At 46.3% G+C, this 21167-nt stretch overlaps 1 protein-coding gene across 1 annotated transcript; it reads left to right on the top strand.

The window, feature by feature from the left end:
* The first annotated feature begins 2082 nt into the window (after positions 1-2082).
* On the top strand, positions 2083-16854 carry ARPC3 (actin related protein 2/3 complex subunit 3). The gene is made up of 7 exons (XM_030821370.1): positions 2083-2242; positions 6812-6911; positions 11990-12066; positions 14599-14667; positions 15075-15201; positions 15536-15630; positions 16539-16854. The coding sequence occupies exons 1-7, from the start codon at positions 2237-2239 to the stop codon at positions 16599-16601; spliced, it is 537 nt and encodes a 178-aa protein (XP_030677230.1). The 5' UTR covers positions 2083-2236; the 3' UTR covers positions 16602-16854.
* Positions 16855-21167: the final 4313 nt, after the last annotated feature.

The raw sequence follows: 21167 nt of genomic DNA, 5'->3' as shown, positions 1-21167 counted from the left end.
CACTGCAGTGTCTAATTTGATTCATTTTAATTAAGCAAAATGTGGCTGAGTGTGGTGGCTCACACCTATAATGCCAGCACTTTGGGAGGCCGAGGCAGGTGGATCACCTGAGGTCAGGAGTTCAAGACCAACCTGGCCAACATGGTGAAAGCCTGTCTCTACTAAAAATACAAAAAATTAGCTGGGCGTGGTAGTGCATGCCTGTAATCCCAGCTACTTGAGAGGCTGAGGTGGGAGAATCCCTTGAATCCAGAAGGTAGAGGTTGCAGTGAGCCAGGATCGCACCATTGCACTCCAGCCTGGGCAACAGTGAGACTCCATCTCAAAAAAAAAAAAAAAAAAAAAAACGTGAGGAACTGTTAAGTATCAGTGGTAGCTTATGCCTGGGGGCTAGGCTAGAGGGAAGGGTCGGGTGTCTACCCCATGGTCCACTCAGGGAGGAGCATGATGAGTAGGCAACATGGGGATGTGCTGGGCTGCCTGGGGACTTTCCTTTGGCCCTTAGAGGATAGAGAGTGTAGAAACAGCCTGATCTCCCAGGGTTGCTAATTCTTAGAAACTTATTGTCACATGGGAGGGGAAGAAAGAAGAGGCAGCTTTTCAGTTGCCCTTTTCCTTGGTCCTCCCTGGTTTAGCTTCTAGAGAGTATGGTATGTGCCTGTGGAGAAAAAGTGAAGGACCCGATTCCAGTGCCTTCCCCACTGGACACTGGGGTTTCAAAGATGAATCTGACAATTCCAGTCCTCAAGGATTTCACTGTCTCATAGGCGGGGCTGACAGAAATTCAGTAAATTTACTGAAGTTCTGTGGATGCCAGGTACTGGGGATAGAACAGGGATGGACAGTGCAGGCAGGGCCTTGCTCACGTGGGGCTGCCATGCTGGCCTGTGAGACTGACCATGAGGAAGGAAACCTCGGAGAGAGGATGGAAAGAAAAGCAGAAAAGAAATGGAGAGTGATTGTGGGGCTACTTTGGGCTCTTTGTCAAAAAAGACCTTGCCTAAAAGGTGCTATTTGCCCAGTCACCTGAATGCGAAATCAGATGTGGGAACATGGGGCCCTATTCCAGGCTGGGAACTGGCAGAAGAAATGGCTCTCAGGCAGCAATGAACTTGACTTTTAACATAAGTTTTCTAGTAATAAATAGGTTAAAAACTCTGGGCTTTCAGTATGCTCCAAGCATGTAAGTTCTAAGCATTTTACATGTAATTCATTTCATCCTCACAAAACTATGAGGTAAATACTGTTACTACCATTTTCAGGTGAGGAACTGAAGCACAGAGAGGCCAGTTAACTTGCTCAAAATTATAGAGCTAGTACGTATTGGAGCTGCGATTCAAACCCGGAGTCCAGTGCCCTTCAGTTTCTCCATTTTTAGATGCAGTGCATTGGGTTCATTCATTCACTCAAATATTGATGTTTCCTACATACCATCACTGTTACAGGCGCAGAGGACAAAACGGACGAAGTGCTGCCTTTTTGGCATTCACAAGGATAGGGAGACAAGCACTAAGAGTAAACTAAATACAAGAATCATAAGAACTAAGGGAGAAAGCGGGAGAGAAGGATAAAGCATGGGGCTGGAGTCGGGTGAACTGAAAATAGAATGACCGGAGAATGCTTCACAGGAAAGGTGATTTTTATTTTTTTTTATTTTTTTTTTTTTGAGAGAGTCACACTCCGTCATCCAGGCTGGAGTGCAGCGGCGCGATCTTGGCTCACTGCACCCTCCGCCTCCCAGGTTCAAGCGATTCTCCGGCCTCAGCCTCCCGACTAGCTGGGATGCTACCAGGCCCAGCTAATTTTTGTATTTTTAGTAGAGACGAGGTTTCATCATCCAGGCTGGTCTCGAACTCCTGACCTCAGGTGATCCACCCGCCTCGGCCTCCCAAAGTGCTGGGATTACAGGCGTGAGCCACTATGCCCGGCCCTGAAAAGGTGACATTTGAAAAAAATACAAAAGAGGTGATTGATCTCAGATTCTGGAACCTCAAGACCCATCTCCATTCTTCGCGCTGCCTCACGCTGCGCCACTCAAGGCCCCTGCCTAGTGCTCTGCCGCCTCCTTTAGATCCGCGCGGCCGCTGCAACCAGAGACGGAACTGCAAGGCCGGAAGCTCCACGTCCTCACCCGCCCCTTCCGTTTCGCTTCCGCCTACCCCGCCCGGGCTGCCAGACCGGAAGCGCTCCGCTCTACCTGGATCCTTCTCTGGATTGAAACCCGGGCGCCGCCAAGATGCCGGTGAGGGTTCGATCCATGGTGTGGGGAGACAGCGGGGATTGCGAAGAGCAAAGAGAAACCGTGTGTGTGCCGAGAGAAGTGGGCGGCGGAAGGCAGAGAGGAAGCGGGGGCCCGAGAAGGAGGGAGGCGAGGGGAGGGGACCGGTTGCTGAAGGATTGGGGCGGCCCGGGGGTGCCAGTCGTGGGAGGCGGGGGCGCGGCAGGAGTGGGCCAAGGGTCCGGGGTGTGTGAGGAGGCCCTCTTCTCTCTCTCCGTCTACTCCTTCCGACTCCGGCAGGGTTCCCAAAGCCTCACTAGAGCGCGAAGCCAAGGGCTGCGTTTTTTATTTTTCATATTTCAAGTCCAGGGGTCTAGCTTCTCGTTTTTCTGTCAGGCCCACTTCCTCCTCCGCCCCGGGGTCAGGCTCCCTCTGCTGTTTGTCATTTGTCAGAACCCACTTCCCGGCGGCGGCGGCCACCCCGGAGCCAGCTGGGTTTAGGGCCCTCACAGACTCGGTCGGCGCCTGACTTCCAAAGATTTCCTTTTTCGTGTGCGTCAGAGTGGGAGTAAAAAATTATGACGGCCCGGTTGTACTTAATTTCTGACAGCCAGTTTGTGGGGTAGATTTATCACCGTCATGGTCTCCATTTTGCAGATTCGGGAAAAGGCGGTTCAGTTATTATGTGATTGTTCACACTTTTTTTGTTGTTTGTTTTTTGGGAGAGTCTCGTTCTGTCGCCCAGGCTGGAGTGCAGTGAGGCGATCTCGGCTCACTACAACCTCCACCACCCTGGTTCAAGCAATTCTCGTGCCTCAGCCTCCCGGGTAGCTGGGATTACAGGCGCACGCCACCACGCCCAGCTAATTTTTTGCATTTTGGTAGAGACGGGGTTTCACCATGTTGGCCAGGCTGGTCTGGAACTCCAGACCTCAGGTGATCCGCCCCCTCGGTCTCCCAAAGTGCTGGGATTGTAAGCGCGAGCCACCGCGCCCAGCCTGCTCACACAGTATTTTTAACAAACGTTACCGAGCACCTGCTGCCTGCCAGGCTGTATTTACAGCAGCAAATAAGTTCAACAAATCCCTAATCTTAAAGAATGTACATTCAAATCGGGAGACGAGACAATAAAAGTGTAAACATAATAAAAGAGATACATACGGTAGTGTCAGGTAGTGACAGATGCTATAAAGAAGCTAGATGGGTGGCCAGGCGCGGTGGCTCACTCCTGTAATCCCAGCACTTTGGGAGGCCTAGGCGGGTGGATCACGAGGTCTGGAGTTCAAGACCAGCCTGGCCAACATGGTGAAACCCCATCTGTACTAAAAATACAAAAATTAGCCGGGCGTGATGTCACGTGCCTGTAATCCCAGCTACTTGGGAGGCTGAGGCAGGAGAATCGCTTGAACCCGGGAGGCGGAGATTGCAGTGAGCTGAGACCATGCCACTGCACTCTGGCGACAGAGTGAGACTCCTTCCCACACCCCGGGGAAAAAAGAAGCTAGATGGGTAACAAGACAGTTTGGTGAGAGGGAAGGCGGAGGCTGCTTTAGATAAAGCACACCTGTGATGAAAAGGAGCAAGCCATAGTTGCAAATGCATATATATACACATGTATATGTATATATACCTATATCTATACACATATATACGTACATATATGTGTATATGGACACATGTGTATGTGTACATATATACACATATGTGTATGTGTACATATATACACATATATGTATGTGTACATATATATATATATATTTTTTTTTTTTTGAGACAGGGTGTGACCCTGTCTCAGGCTGCAGTGCGGTGACACAAACTCGGCTCAGGTGATCCTCCCACCTCAGCCTCCTGAGCAGCTGGGACTACAGGTGTACGCCACCACGCCCAGCTAAGTTTTTGTGTTTTTAGTAGAGACAGGGTCTCACCATGTTGCCCAGGCTGGTCTCAAACTCCTGGGCTCAAGCAGTACTCTTGCCTCGACCTCCCCTAAGTGTTGGGATTACAGACGTGAGCCACCTCGCTCAGTCTCACAAATACATATTTTATGAATCCCATAATTACCATTTGACTCCTGAGCTCTGGGGTACACACTTTATAAATTATCCCATCTAATCCTCATAACGACCCTATGAAGTAGGTACCATGATTCCTGTTTTACAGAAGAGGAAACGGAGCCTCAGAGAAGTTAATTTGGACAAGGTTACCTACTAATGGTAAAACCAGGTTTTAAGCCAGGACTCTAGGCTGGGTGCAGTGGCTTATGCCTGTAATCCCAACACTTTAGGAGGCCAAGATGGGAGGATCACTTGAGCCCAGGAGTTTGAGACCAACCTGGGCAACATAATGAGACCCTGCCTCTACAAAAATAAAAATAAATTAGCTGGATGTGGTAGTGCATGTCCTCCCAGCTGCTCAGGAGGCTGAGGTGGGAGGATCACCTGGAGCCAGGAGTTTGAGGCTGCAGTGAGCTGTGATCCTGCCACTGTACTCCAGCCTGGGAGACTCTGTCTCCAAAAAAAAAAAAAAAAAAAGGACTCTAAAGCCCTGTACTGGTTCCAATTGCACATAGAGCACCCTGGATTCACTCTGTTGGTTTTTTGTTTTGTTTGTTTGTTTTTTGGCGGGGAGGGGTTTGTTTGTTTGTTTTTTGGCGGGGAGGGGTTTGTTTGTTTGTTTTTGAGATGGAGTCTTGCTCTGTCGCCAGGCTGGAGTGCAGTGGCACTATCTCAGCTCACTGCAACCTCTGCCTCCTGGGTTCAAGCGATTCTCGTGCCTCAGCCTCCCAAGTAGCTGGGAATACAGGCATGCACTACCACACCCAGCTGATTTTGGTATTTTTAGTAGAGATGGGGTTTCACCATGTTGGTCAGGATGGTCTCGATCTTCTGGCCTTGTGATCTGTCCACCTCAGCCTCCCAAAGTGTTTGGATTACAGGCGTGAGCCACCGCACCCGTCCCGTCCTGTGATTATTTTCTGTCTTCTCTACTCTTCAAGGACCAGAATTGTGCTACTTTGTATATTACTATATCACAGTGTCTTGCACATAGAAGGTGCTTAGCAATCATTTGATGAATGAATGAATATATGAATGGGACCCATGTTGACTTCTAAAAAGCCAGACATCTTGTAAAAAGCAGAACTAAGAATCAGCATACAAAATGCTCTCATAAATGTGATTTTTTTAATCACTTCCTTTAACTCACACCTACCCACTGAAGGGAATATATATCTTCTCATTTTACAAATTTGGAAACAAGCTAAGAGAAGAAGAATGATGTCTTGGTCAAAAGCATAATGCCATGAAGTGGCAGAGCTGAAAAGATAGTGCTTGGGTCTTGGTTTAGCTGGGGGCTGGGTACCCTGATTTATATGATGTTTGTCTTTCTGTAGTGGAAATACTTTGGCCAGATACCAATGTGATGTCACTGAACATAGAATTGGAAGAGATGCACGGCAGCACCCCATTATTTAGTATTTCGTAATAATAACCTTAAGAACATAGACAATAGTAAAATGTAATTTTTAAAAATTAGGTTATTGCCGGGTGCGGTGGCTCACGCCTGTAATCCCAGCACTTTGGGAGGCTGAGGCGGGCAGATCACCTGAGGTCGGGAGTTCGAGACCAGCCTGGCCAAAATGGAGAAACCTGGTATCTACCAAAAATACAAAATTAGCTGGGCGTGGTAGCTCATCCCTGTAATCCTAGCTACTCAGGAGGCTGAGGCAGGAGAATCACTTGAACCTGGGAGGCAGAGGTTGCAGTGGGCCAAGGTCATGTCATTGCACTCCAGCCTGGGCAACAAGAGCGAAACTCCGTCTCCAAAAAAAAAAAAAAAAATTAGGAAGTAGCCGGGTGTGGCGGCTCACACTTGTATACCTGTAGTCCCAGCCCTTTGGGAGGCCGAGGCAGGAGGATCACTTGAGCTTAGGAGTTCAAGACCATCGTAGGCAACATGGTGAGACTCCTCAAAAAAAAAAAGTGATGAATACTTAAGCATCATTGTTTTTAACATCATTTACTTTTTTTTTTTTTTTTTTTTTTGGAGACAGAGTCTTGCTCTGTTGCCCAGGCTGGAGTGCAGTGGCACAATCTCGGCTCACTGCAGCCTTCGCCTCCTGGGTTCAAGTGATTCTCCAGCTTAGCCTCCCAAGTGGCTGGGACTACAGGCGCACGCCGCCATGCCCGGCTAATTTTTTATATTTTATTAGCGATGGGGTTTCACTGTGTTGCCCAGGCTGGTTGCGAACTCCTGCTCAGGCAATCCACCCGCCTCAGCCTCCCAAAGTGCTGGGATTACAGGCATGAGCCACCACGCCCAGCCAACATCATTTACTTAATTGTAAGTTTATATAATTTGATTTTTGAGAAGAGCTGTGTTTAACAACCAGCTTGAAAAATGCCTCAAAATTTAACAATTGGTTTTCTTGAGCCAGAAAGAACCAGCCCTAGCACCTCAATGCTGCTATCCCTTCTCCGTCCCCTAATTAATCTTGGGTAGGTTACTCTTTTTTTCCCTTAAGGGAAGGTTGTTTGCCACAGTGACATTTGCTCTTTTTCTGCTTCTGTGTTCTTCCTGGGCTTGCCATTACAGGCTTACCACTCTTCTCTCATGGATCCTGACACCAAACTCATCGGAAACATGGCACTGTTGCCTATCAGAAGTCAATTCAAAGGACCTGCTCCCAGAGAGAGTAAGTCTAAACCCATTATTTTCAAATTTTGGTTTGAAATGCCTAACAGTCTAATGAAATGATCAAATAAGGGAAATTCTTAGCTCAGTCTTCTCTCTCAAATTGCCCTTGTACTTTGCTTGGTAGATATTGTGGTCTAGACTTTTCAAGATAGTGGTTATATGTTGCATTTAATAGGAAATTGTATTATTTCTTCTGACTTCTCCAGAAAACTCTTTTGAGAAAATGGAGGAAATGTGCTTGATTCTGGATACTGTTTATCAGTTCTTTCAAACAAATCTAATGCTCTTATGTCTAGAATGCCACATGCCCATCCTTTCTGTCATCAACCTGGAAAACAACAACAAATACTTGAACCTCTTCTCCGTTTAAATCTACTTCCTTTATTCATTCTTCAAGATCTTCATTTTTAGCAATACCTCAATCTTAAATCTGAAGTATACTATGTAACATTACTTATGTCTATTCCCGCTTTTCTGAATTTTATTTCAGAAAGCCGCAATATTTTTCAGACACTGTCTGAGACTCTTCTGACGCTTTCTGAGATGTTCTCCCAACAGTATAATTTGTATTATGTTAGACATGGTTTCCCTGTACCCTGCAAGGGTCTGAACTGAATTCCATTCGTGGTTTCTAAGACCGTTATTATAATTACCAATTTGGTACTGATCCAATTTGCATTTCTCTGCCAGACTATTTGACTTGACCTTTTTTAAACTTAATTTTGTTTTCAACACCATTTGAAAGCTCAGTAAACTTAATACATATGGTGAGTCACCACAGTCTCTACTTGATTAAGGAACAAGGAAGAAGACAGCCTGGGAAAGAAGAAAAATAACATAAAAGAAAATCACAGGGCTGGGTGCGGTGGCTCACGCTTGTAATCCCAGCACTTTGGAAGGCCAAGGCAAGTGGATCACTTAAGGTCAGGAGTTCGAGACCAGCCTGGCAAACATGGTGAAACCCCAACTCTACTAAAAATACAAAAATTAGCTAGGCATGGTGGTGGGCACCTGTGATCCCAGCTACTCAGAAGGCTGAGACAGGAGAATTGCTTGAACACAGAGGGTGGAGGTTGCAGTGAGCCAAATTGTACCACTGCACTCCAGCCTGGGTGACAGAGTGAGACTTCATCTCAAAAAAAAAAAAAAAATTACACTGCAAAGGCCAGGCATGATGGCTTACACCTGTAATCCCAGCACTTTGGGAGGCTGAGGTGGGCAGATCGCCTCAGGTCAGGAGTTTGAGACCAGGCTGGCCAACGTGGTGAAACTCTGTCTCTACTAAAAATACAAAAGTTAGCAGGCACCTGTAGTCCCTGCTACGCGGGAGGCTGAGGCAGGAGAATCGCTTGAACTCAGGAGGTGGAGGTTGCACTGGGCCTAGACCATGCCATGGCACTCCAGCCTGGGCAACAAAGTGAGACTCCATCTCAAAAAAAAAAAAAAAAAAAAAAAAGGGCCGGGCACGGTGGCTCACGCCTGTAATCCCAGCACTTTGGGAGGCCGAGACAGGTGTATCACGAGGTCAGGAGATCGAGACCATCCTGGCTAACACGGTGAAACCCCATCTCTACTAAAAATACAAAAAATTAGCCAAGCTTGGTGGCGGGCGCCTGTAGTCCCAGCTACTCGGGAGGCTAAGGCAGGAGAATGGCATGAACCCAGGAGGCGGAGCTTGCAGTGAGCCAAGATTGCACCACTGCACTGCAGCCTGGGCAACAGAGCGAGACTCCGTCTCAAAAAAAAAAAAAAAGATTGCAAAGAACACAAGTTTAGAGTTAGAGTTCTGTTGAAATTCTTCCACAGGGCAATGAGCTGGGATGAAGACAACTGAATTGCAGAGTATGAAAGCTTCAGGATTACTTTGCATTTCTGCTGTGCGAGAACATTAACAGTCATAGACAAGAAGTATAAATAACTGTCTCAGCACTGCTGAAACCAGCTGCCAGATAGCAAGACGCTGGGATTTTGACCTTTTTAAAATAAGAAGGAAAACAAAGAATTGCCAAACAAATTGTGTCATGAGATGTGTCTTTGTCAAGACAGTATTTCTGGCTTTTGTCCATCTAGAGCTACCTACAACAGCTTGTACAAGTATATTTTAAGTCATAGTTTTCATAAAAAGAAAGATGTGTATCTGAACCCCAACATGTTCTAAATAATTGAGTTTTTTTCTGAAACTATAATATGTAAATTCAAATAAAATTATATTGAATACTTTTATTTGTGTATTTTTTTATTATTACTTTTTTGAGACGGAGTCTCGCTCTGTCACCCAGGCTTGAGTTGGGTGGAATGATCTAGGTTCACTGCAACCTCTGCCTCCTGGGTTCAAGCAATTCTCTTGCCTCAGCCCCCCGAGTAGCTGGGATTACAGGCACATACCACCATGCCCAGCTAGTTTTTGTATTTTTAGTAGAGACAGGGTTTCTCCATGTTGGCCAAGCTGATCTTGAATTCCTGACCTCAGGCAATCCATCCGCCTCGGCCTCCCAAAGTGCTGGGACTACAGGCGTGAGCCACTGCGCCCTGTCTGAATACTTTTTATTTTTAGGAAGCAATTAAAGTTAGCCTATGTCTCAGTGTTTTTTTACAAATGCATTGAGAGACGTCTTGAATAATGTTCACCAAATGCTAATGGTAGTTATTTTTGGGGAAATGGGAATTGAGGTGACAATTAAAAAAATTTTTTTTGGCCTGGTGCTGTGGCTTATGCCTGTAATCCTAGCTACTCAGGAGGCAGGAGGATCACTTGAGGCTAGGAATTTGAGACCAGCCTAGGCAACATAGTGAGGCTGCATCTCTAAAAAAAACTTTTTTTTTTTTTGGAGACGGAGTTTCGATCTTGTCACCCAGGCTGGAGTGCAATGGTGCAATCTTGGCTCACTGCAACCTCTACCAGTGAGTTCAAGCGATTCTCCTGCCTTAGCCTCCCAAATAGCTCAGATTACAGGTGCCCGCCACCATGCCCGGCTAATTTTTTGTATTTTTAGTAGAGGCGCGGTTTCACCATGTTGGCCAGGCTGCTCTCAAACTCCTGACCTCAGGTGATCCACCCGCCTCGGCCTCCCAAAGCATTGGGATTACAGGTGTGAGCCACCTTGCCCAGCCATCTTTAAAACTTTTTCTTTAAAAATTTTTTTTAATTTTTAAAGAAAAAAATTAGCCAGGCCTCATGGCGCATGCCTGTAGTCCCAGCTACCTGGGAAGCTGAAGCAGGAGGATCACTTGAGCTCAGGAATTCAAGTCTGTGACGAGTTATAATTGTACCACTGCACTCCAGCCTGGGTAACAGAGCAAGACCTCTCTCTAAAAAAGAAAACTGTTTTGATTGAATTTCATTTTCTTTTTTTTTTTTTTTGGAGACGGAGTCTTTCTCTGTCCCCCAGGCTGGAGTGCAGTGGCACGATCTCGGCTCACTGCAAGCTCCACCTCCCAGGTTCATGCCATTCTCCTGCCTCAGCCTCCTGAGTAGCTGGGACTACAGGCGCCTGCCAACACGCCCGGCTAATTTTTTGTATTTTTAGTAGAGACGGGGTTTCACCGTGTTAGCCAGGATGGTCTCGATCTCCTGACCTCATGATCCGCCCGCCTCGGCCTCCCAAAGTGCTGGGATTACAGGCTTGAGCCACCGCGCCCGGCTGAATTTCATTTTCTAATGAGCATATATAAGTTTTACAAAAACAATAATGCTGTAAAAATAAACCAGGTACTACTTTTCTATAAATATTTTCTAAAAATCTGGGTGCAGTGGCTCACTCCTATAATCCCAGCACTTTGGGAGGCTGAGGCGGGCGGATCACGAGGTCAGGAGTTTGAGACCATCCTGACCAACATGGTGAAACCCCATTTCTACTAAAAATACAAAAACTAGCCGGGCGTGGTGGCACGTGCCTGTAATCCCAGCTACTTGGGAGGCTGAGGCAGGAGAATCGCTTGAACCCGGGAGGCGAGGTTACAGTGAGCCGAGATCGTGCCATTGCATTCCAGTCTGGGCGACAGAGCGAGACTCCGTCTCAAAAAAAAAAAAAAATTTGGCCTGGCGCAGTGGCTCATGCCTGTAATCCCAGCACTTTGGGAGGCCAAGGTGAGTGGATCATGAGGTCAGGAGATCGAGAACCATCCTGGCTAACACGGTGAAACCCCGTCTCTACTAAAAATACAAAAAATTAGCTGGGAGGCCGGGCGCGGTGGCTCATGCTTGTAATCCCAGCACTTTGGGAGGCCGAGGCGGGCGGATCACGAGGTCAGGAGATCGAGACCACGGTGAAACCCCGTCTCTACTAAAAAATACAAAAAATTAGCCGGGCGTGGTGGCGGGCGCCTGTAGTCCCAGCTACTCAGAGAGGCTGAGGCAGGAGAATGGCGTGAACCTGGGAGGCGGAGCTTGCAGTGAGCCGAGATTGCGCCACTGCACTCCAGCCTGGGCGACAGAACAAAAAAAAAAAAAAAAAAAATTAGCTGGGCAAGGTGGTGGGTGCCTGTAGTCCCAGCTACTTGGGAGGCTGAGGTGGGAGAATGGCATGAACCTGGGAGGCAGAGCTTGCAGTGAGTGGAGATCGTGCCACTGCACTCTAGCCTGGGCGACAGAGCAAAACTCTGTCTCAAAAAAAAAAAAAAGGCCGGGGGCAGTGGCTCATGCCTGTAATCTCAGCACTTTGGGAGGCCGAGACGGGTGGATCACGAGGTCAGGAGATCAAGACTATCCTGGCTAACACGGTGAAACTCCGTCTCTACTGAAAATACAAAAAGTTAGCTGGGTGTAGTGGCAGGTGCCTGTAGCCCCAGCTACTCGGGAGGCTGAGGCAGGAGAATGGTGTGAACCCGGGAGGTGGACCTTGCAGTGAGCCAAGATCACGCCACTGCACTCCAGCCTGGGCAACAGAGCGAGACTCTGTCTCAAAAAAATAAATAAATAAATATTTTCTAAAAACTTTATTTCAATAGGATCATTTTATTTTATTCAACTCCGCAACTGTTGACAGTTGTATGTGTTTTCCTTTTATGGCTTTGATAGGTGTTATGTTTTGTATTTGGCTAATGTTCTCTGTGCTCCTTCCCTTGTGTCCTGCTTAGCAAAAGATACAGATATTGTGGATGAAGCCATCTATTACTTCAAGGCCAATGTCTTCTTCAAAAACTATGAAATTAAGGTAAATTACAGAGCTTTTAATATTTAACTTAGTTTTCTCATAGGGATAATACTAACCTTGCTATCCAGGTTGCTGTGAGGAGAAAATAAAATGAAATCAGCATGTAATTTTTAAATTCGAGAGCAGTGCTTAATGTTAGCTTTTGTATAAATATTAGTTTCTTTTTTTTTCCTCCAAATTCTATACCGGGGTTGGCAAACTCTAACCTGAGGGCCACATTTGGCCCACTGCCCGTTTTTATAAATAAACCTTTATTGGAACACGGCCACAACCATTTGTTTCTATATTATCTATAGTTACTTTCACACCAAAACAGCAGAATTGAGTAGTTGTGACAAAGACTGTATGGCCCACAAAGCCTAAAAATACTGCCTGCCTTTTACAGAGAAAATTTGCCAACCCCTTGCTAGAAATATCTTTATATATTCAACATTAGTTAAGCAGCACCTACTATGTGCCAGCCTTTTGTTTTGTTTTGAGACAGCGTCTTGCTCTGTCACCCAGACTAGAATGCAGTGGCACAATCACAGCTCACTATACCCTCAACCTCCTGGGCTCAGACAGTCCTCCTGCCTCAGCCTCCCAGGTAGCTGGAACTACAGGCACGTGCCACCATGCCTGGCTAATTTTTTGTAGAGACACAGTTTCACCATGTTACCCAGGCTCGTCTTGAACTCCTGGGCTCAAGCAGTCTGCCCATCTTGCCCTCCCAAATTGCTGGGATTACAGGCATGAGCCACCACAACCAGCTAAGCCCTGTGTTTTTGTTTAGGACTAAATCCACAACCAAAAAGTCCTATGTGCTGTGTTATTTTTTATGTACTTCTGTGTCCTGGACCTGAGATAGAGAAATGAAGATACTTGAATGACCTTGAATCTTCCTTGAACCACTCTCTCTCCTTCTGCTCTTAGTTCCTGTGAGGAGGATGGTCAGGGGAAGGTAGAAGCAGGAGACCAAAAAGGAGATGGGAAAATGAAAACCAGAAATGTTCTCTGCACTCCTGCTGTGAGCAAGTGACAAGGAATATCAGCAAATTTCCTTGATGGTATTCTAAAATATGGAATTTCTTTTTTTTTTTTTGAGCCTGAGTCTTGCTCTGTTGCCAAGGCTGGAGTGCAGTGGCGCGATCTCAGCTCACTGAAACTCCGCCTCCCAGATTCAAGCAATTCTGCCTCAGCCTCCCAAGTAGCTGGAACTACAGGCACGTGCCATCACACCTGGCTAATTTTTTGTATTTTTAGTAGAGACGGGGTTTCACTGTGTTAGACGGGATGGTCTCGATCTCCTGACCTCATGATCCGCTCACCTCAGCCTCCCAATGTGCTGGGATTACAGGCGTGGGCCACCACACCCGTCCTTTTTTTTTTTTTTTTTTAATTTGAGACAGAGTCTTGCTCTGTTGCCCAGGCTGGAGTGCAGTGGTACAGTCTTGACTCATTGCAACCTCTGCCTCCTGGGTTCAAGCGATTCTCCGGCCTTAGCCTCCCTAGCAGCTGGGATTACAGGCGCACGCCACCATGCCTGGCTAATTTTTGTATTTTTAGTAGAGATGGTGTTTCGCCATGTTGCCCAGGCTGGTCTCAAACTCCTGGGCTCAGGCAGTCCACCCACCTCAGCCTCCCAAAGTGGTGGGATTACAGGTGTAAGCCACTGTACCTGGCCTAAATTTGTGTAAAATTTGACCCAAAGTCCCTGCCACATTGGATCAACATTCATTTGTCTTCTCCACATTTTCTTTTCGGTTGGGTCAAGACATTGAGATTATGGAGTTCTTTGGGAGCAAGTCAAATGTGAAATAGTTGCTTCCTCCTTTAGAGTAATGAATATTTATGTTCTCGGCAGAGACCCTGAAGTGAAAGGGTTTTTAAAAATTAGCCAACCATATGGAGCAGTTCAGGCTTTCCAGGCAGCTTTGTTACTTCTTCTTATACAGTGAGGGGCTGTTGACACAGATCCTTGGGAACCCCGGGGCAAGGGGAGCCGAGAAAAACAAGAGAGAGCAGCCACTCAGCTGAGCGTGGTGGCTCATGCTTGTAATCCCAGCACTTTGGGAGGCTGAGGTGGACAGATCACTTGAGGTCAGGAGTTCTGACCAACCTGGCCAACATGGTGAAACCCCGTCTCTACTAAAAATAGAAAAATTAGCCAGGCGTGGTGGCGGGCACCTGTAATCCTAGCTACTTGGGAGGCTGAGGCAGGAGAATTGCTTGAATCTGGGAGGTGGCGGTTGCAGTGAGCTGAGATTGTGCCACTGCACTCCAGCCTGGGCAACAGAGCAAGACTCCGTCTCAAAAAAAAAAAAAAAAAGAGCAGCCGCATAGCTCAGAGTGGGGCTTGTGCCTTTCTCTCAGGGGCAGACGGAAAAGGAGACTGAGGAGACTGTGCATTTGGAGAATGGGAGTTTTGATGTGATAGTGGCTGTCCTACCACTGCGTTCAGCAGATAATCAGAAGACAAAGATGGAATTCATACATTGCACATCATTGTTATGTTTTGATAACTGTTTTTAAGTCTTCTTTTTCTCCCTGTAGAATGAAGCTGATAGGACCTTGATATATATAACTCTCTACATTTCTGAATGTCTAAAGAAACTCCAAAAGGTAATTAAACTTGGATGATTGTATATCAGGAAAACAAATTGCTGAGAGGCATTTACCCTTCCAGTCATCTGGGATTTGTTGAGACTTTAAAGACAAGTAGAAAATATTTCCTCTGACTTACAGCATGGACTTAAGAGAAAAATTTGAATTTAGTTCTCTGAACCTGTGGTATAATTGACTGACACAAAAATAAAAGTAGTGGTGTTTTGAGCCTTTGAATATATTTTCTCAAGTCAGAAATCTTGACAGAGGAATTCCTTTTAAGCCCTTGGCTCAAGGGTTCTTAACCTGGGGTCCGAGGATAGAATTCTTCTTTTCCCTGTAAAATATGTGTGTGTGTGTGTATGTGTGTGTGTGTGTGTATATATATATATATATATAATTATTATTTTTTTTTTTTTTTTCAGTGCAATTCCAAAAGCCAAGGTGAGAAAGAAATGTATACACTGGGAATCACTAATTTTCCCATTCCTGGAGAGCCTGGTTTTCCACTTAACGCAATTTATGCCAAACCTGCAAACAAACAGGAAGATGGTAAGAACAGGTCTCTATCCTCACTCTGTGACCATTTGACTTCCTACCACCCCTCCTTTTCTTGCCTTGATTCATGTACAGATTGAGAGTGAAATCTTAGGAAGTACATTATCTTATTAGTCACTCTCACAAACGATTCTTGGCAACAAGGATGACATGCAGAAAATCTTTTGAACAAAAACAACTGTAGTTATAAAACTATTTGGACTGTCATTTCTATTTTGTATCCTGTTCAAATGTATAAAAATGTATTACCACAGTGAGCATCCAGACCTGCAGCCAGTACATTTGGGATGTATTTGCAAATACAGTTTTTTAAATTGTTCTGTTTTAGAAGTGATGAGAGCCTATTTACAACAGCTAAGGCAAGAGACTGGACTGAGACTTTGTGAGAAAGTTTTCGATCCTCAGAATGATAAACCCAGCAAGGTAAGACCCTCTTCTTGCCTGCTTAATTGGTAAATCACCTTTTATCCCATAGCCACCATTGAACACACTAAGGTCTTCCATTGCAAGAATATTTTTAATTTCTGCATTGCAATGTTGCTTAACTTCCAGTATATGTCTAGTATGTAATATGAGTTCACTGAATCACACTAAATAATGAATTGCAGGCCGGGCGCAGTGGCTCACGCCTGTAATCCCAGCACTTTGGAAGGCCGAGGCGAGTGGATCACTTGCGGTCAGGAGTTCGAGACCAGCCTGGCCAACATGGTGAAACCCCATCTCTACTGAAAATACAAAAAATTAGCCAGGCGTGGTGGCGTGCACCTGTCATCTCAGCTACTCAGGAGGCTGAGACAAGAGAGTCTCTTGAACCCGGGAATGGAGGTTGCAGTGGGCCAAGATCATGCCATTACACTCCAGCCTGAATGACAGAGTGAGACTTTGTCTAAAAAGAGTTTATGGCCGGGCACAGTGGCTCAGGCCTGTAATCCCAGCACTTTGGGAAGCCAAGGCAGGCGGATCATGAGGTCAGGAGATTGAGACCATCCTGGCTAACACGGTGAAACCCCGTCTCTACTAAAAAATACAAAAACGTAGCCAGACGTGGTGGCGGGCACCTGTAGTCCCAGCTACTGGGGAGGCTGAGGCAGGAGAATGGCATGAACCCGGGAGGTGGAGCTTGCAGTGAGCCAAGATCGCACCACTGCACTCCAGCACTCCAGCACTCCAGCCTGGGCGACAGAGCGAGACTCCGTCTCAAAAAAAAAAAAAAAAAAAAAAAAGAGTTTATAAGAGATTCCAGACTAATGTGAAATTTTATTATTAAATAAATGCAAATCCGATTGTAATTTGACCCCCACTATTCATTCTGTGTTGTTCTCTCTTGTTAGTGGTGGACTTGCTTTGTGAAGAGACAGTTCATGAACAAGAGTCTTTCAGGACCTGGACAGTGAAGGGAGCCCGGGCAGCCACCGTCTCCAGAGCCCTGGGCAGCATTTTCCAGCAAGATGTATACAATCTTTTGCCTTTATTTCATAAAGCTTTATACAGAAGAGAGAAGAGCATGTCTTTACTTGAAAAACTCTTGATCAAGAATTCGGGTGGGAGAAAAGAAAGTGGGTTATCAAGGGTGATTTGAAATTTTCTGCAGCATTAAGCTGGCGCTTAATAAAAATAAGTAATAATAAAGAAATTTCTAACATTCTATGTCAGAAAAACTTTATTGCCTGTCTTTGACATTCACTTACAATTTGTTTTGAGATAAAATTCACATTCCATAATGCCCTTTTAAAGTGTACAATTCACTTTTTTTAGTATATACATGAAGTTTTGCAACCATCACCACTAAATCCAGAGCATTTTCATCACCCCAGTGTAGTGAACCTGCACTCTTTAGCAGCCACCCCACATTCCTCCCCAAGCCCCCTGTCCCTCCCACCCCTCCTCCCAATATTAATGTACTTTCTGTCTCTGTGGATTTGCTTATTCTGGATAATTCATGTAAATTGAATTTTTTATACAACATGTGGCCTTTTGTGTCCAGCTTCTTTGACTTAATGTTTTCAAATTCACCCATGTTAGAGCATATATCAGTGCTTTCTTTTCTTTTTCTTTTTTTTTTCTTTCTGTGTATATGTACGAAACAAAATATACTAATATGGCCAGGCGCAGTGGATCACGCCTGTAGTCCCAGCACTTTGGGAGGCCCAGGCAGGCGGATCACCTGAGGTCGGGGAGACTAGCCTGACTAACACGGAGAAACCTGGTCTCTACTAAAAATACAAAAAACAGCCAGGCCGGGCGCGGTGGCTCACGCCTGTAATCCCAGCACTTTGGGAGGCCCAGACGGGTGGCTCACCTGAGGTCAGGAGTTTGAGACCAGCCTGACCAATATGATGAAACAATGTCTCTACTAGAAATACAAAAATTAGCCAGGCATGGTGGCATGCGCCTGTAATCCCAGCTACTCGGGAGGCTGACACAGGAGAATCACTTGAACCCGAGAGGCAGAGGTTGCAGTGAGCCGAGATCGCACCATTGCACTCCAGCTTGGGCAACAAGAGCGAAACTCCATCTCAAAAAAAAAAAACAACCCCAGCTGGGCGTGGTGACGCATTCCTGTAATCCCAGCTACTCAGGAGGCTGAGGCAGGAGAATCGCTTAAACCCGGGAGGCAGAGGTTACGGTGAGCTGAAGGTTGCGGTAGGCTGAGATCGCGCCATTGCACTCCAGCCTGGGCAACGAGCGAAACTTCGTCTCAAAAAAAAAAAAAAAAAAATGGCCAGCGCGGTGGCTCACGCCTGTAATCCCAACACTTTGGGAGGCCGAGGCGGGTGGAACGTAAGGTCAGGAGAATCGAGACCATCCTGGCTAACACAGTGAAACCTCTGTCTCTACTAAAAAAATACAAAAAAATAGCCAGGTGTGGTGGCGAGCGCCTGTAGTGCCAGCTACTCAGGAGGCTATGGCGGGGGAATGGCATGAACCTGGGAGGCAGAGCTTGCAGTGAGCTGAGATTGCACCACTGCACTCCAGCCTGGGCAACAGTGAGACTCCAAATCAAAAAAAAAAAAAAAAACCTAGAGTTTATGGTAGTACTTGAATGATTAGAGTATTTGCATTTTGGTTTTACGGGTGAATATATAATTTTAATATATGGGTTAAATGCTCTTGAGCATCTGTTTAAAGACTTGAGTTACAGGCTAGCTAAATACCACAGTTCACATAGCCAAAGGTATGGATATGTGAAAACCTACTCCATAGATAAACAGAAGGACAGTCCTGAAGCCAAAAGAGTGGTGGTGTTGTGGGGGGTTTTTTTGTTTGTTTGTTTGTTTAAAATTTATTTCTTTGTTTGTCTGTTTTTGAAACAGAGTATCACTATTGCCCAGGCTGGAGTGCAGTGGCATGAACACGGCCCACTGCAGCCTCGACCTCTTGAGCTCAATCTTCTCACCTTAGCCTCCCCAGTAGCTGGGACTACAGGCACACATCACCTGGCCCAGCTAATTTTGTATTTTTTGTAGAGACGGTATATCTTGTTTTTTTGTGTTTTTTGTTTTGGTTTGGTTTTTTGTTTTTTTTTTTTTGAGACAGAGTCTCTGTCTCCCAGGCTGGAGTGCAGTGGTGCAATCTTGGCTCACTGGAACCTCCCCCTTCCAGGTTCAGGCTATTCTCCTGCCTCAGCCTCCTGAGTAACTGGGATTACAGGCTTGTGCCACCACGCCTGGCTAATCTTGTATTTTTAGTAGAGATGGGGCTTCACCATATTGGCCAGGCTGGTCTCAAACTTCTGACCTCAAGTGATCCGCCCACCTCAGCCTCTCAAAGTCCTGGGATTACAAGTGTGAGTCACGGTGCCCAGCAAGACAAGGTTTTGCTGTGTTGTCCAGGCTGGTCTCAAACTCCTGGACTCAAGTGATCCACCCACCTCAGCCTCCCAAACACTGGGATTACAAGCATGAGCCACTGCACCTGTCCTAAATTAAAATTCTTAACCCAGAATCAGAGTTTTGGTGTTTGGGTTGGAACTTCTGCCACAGGGGTTACAGACATGTCAGAAAGGAGAGAAAGCCACCCTGATTCATTTCAAGATCACAGGTTTGGGGCCAGGCCTGGTGACGAGAGGTCGAGGCTGCTGTGAGCCATGATCGCACCACTGCGCTCCAGCCTGGGCGACAGAGTTGAGACCCTGTCTCAAAAAACAAAAAAAAATTTTGTTTTAAACATATCACCACGTTGGCCAGGCTGGTCTTGAGCTTCTGACCTGAAGTGATCCGCCTGCCTTGGCCTCCCAAAGTGCTGGCATAAGCGTGAGCCACCGCGCCCGGCCAAATGTGTGTATGTATGTATGTATGTATGTATATACATATATATATATATATTTTTTTTTTTGAGACGTAGTCTCACTCTGTCTCCTAGGCTGGAGTGCAGTGGCGCGATCTCGGCTCACTGCAAGCTCCGCCTCCCGTGTTCACGGCATTCCCCTGCCTCAGCCTCCCGAGTAGCTGGGACTACAGGCGCCCGCCACCACGCCTGGCTAATTTTTTTGTATTTTTAGTAGAGACGGGGTTTCACTGCGTTAGCCAGGATGGTCTCGATCTCCTGACCTTGTGATCCGCCCGCCTCGGCCCTCCAAAGTGCTGGGATTACAGGCGTGAGCCACGGCGCCCGGCCCTTTTTTTTTTTTTTTTTTTTTTTTTTTTTTTTTTTTAATTGTGGAACCATCATGATAGAAAACCAGCTTACTCTGGGCTCTAGTCCCAGTTCCATTACTGCCAGCAGGGGGCGCACGGGCCACAGGCGCTGGAACTAGCTTCTGGACCATTTCCCTTTGGGACTTTATCGTGGTAGGTGTTTTGTTTCGTTATATTTTGTTTTTTAATATATGCAAGAGGACAATTTCCAAAGGATTTATTATAAATTATACATGAATATAGTCTGAATTTTTTTTGATAGAGCCTTGCTCTGTCAGCCAGGCTGGAGTGCAGTGGTGCAATCTCAGCTCATTGCAACCTACGCCTCCTAGGTTCAAGCGATTCTCCTGCCTCGGCCTCCCAAGTAGCTGGGATTACAGGCGTGCGCCACGATGCCTGGCTAATTTGTGGATTTTTAGTGGAGACAGGGTTACACCATGTTGGCCAGGCTGGTCTGAAACTCCTGACCTCAGGTGATCCACCGGCTTCAGCCTCCCAAAGTGCTAGGATTACAGGCGTGAGCCACCACGCCCGGCCCAATAGTATGCACTTTAAAATACAGCTTTAATCGAAATGTAATGCTGACATTAAAAACAATTATAATGTATGACTTTTTAGACAAGGTAATTTAATAATAGTTCTCAGATTTTTATTTTTATTTTCTTCCCACCCCCCCCCTTTTTTTTTTTGAGACAGAGTCTCACTCTGTTGCCAAGGCTGGAGTAAAGTGGCACCATCTCAGGTCACTGCAAGCTCCGCCTCCCTGGTTCATGCCATTCTCCTGCTTCAGCCTCCCGAGTAGCTGGGACTACAGGCGCCCGCCACCACGCCCAGCTAATATTTTGTATTTTTAGTAGAGACAGGGTTTCACCGTGTTAGCCAGGATGGTTTCAATCTCCTGACCTCGTGATCTGCCCGCCTCGGCCTCCCGAAGTGCTGGGATTACAGGTGTGAACCACCGCGCCCGGCCTTTTTTTTTTTTTTTTAAATAAAGATGGGGTCTCACCATGTTGCCCGCACTGATCTCGAACTCCTGGGCTCAAGTGATCCTCCTGCTTCAGCCTCCCAAAGTGCTAGGACTACAGGAGTGAGCCACTGCTCCCAGCCTCCAGATTTTATTATTTTTGATCAAGCAACTCAACTTCATATTGTTGAATGCTGGGAAAACACACACACACACACACACACACACACACACACACACTGAAAATAGTTCAGCCGTCCTCTAATTGGGACTCCGAGCCGGGGCGATTTCTGGCGCTGGCGTGGTTCCAAGAAGCATCCCAGTCATCACTCTTCCACCTGCTCCTTAGAGAAGGGAAA

Source organism: Nomascus leucogenys, chromosome 10, assembly GCF_006542625.1.
Source record: "Nomascus leucogenys isolate Asia chromosome 10, Asia_NLE_v1, whole genome shotgun sequence".
Lineage (NCBI taxonomy): Eukaryota > Metazoa > Chordata > Mammalia > Primates > Hylobatidae > Nomascus > Nomascus leucogenys.
The sequence above is the reverse complement of the archived record's forward strand: the minus strand, read 5'-3'. Positions and strand labels throughout refer to the sequence as shown.

Bases quoted from the DNA above. Each gene is read 5' to 3' on its own strand.
- ARPC3 (XM_030821370.1), top strand. The intron at 6,912-11,989 runs GTAAGTCTAAAC...TGTCCTGCTTAG, and splicing joins AGGACCTGCTCCCAGAGAGA to CAAAAGATACAGATATTGTG. The intron at 12,067-14,598 runs GTAAATTACAGA...TTCTCCCTGTAG, and splicing joins TCAAAAACTATGAAATTAAG to AATGAAGCTGATAGGACCTT.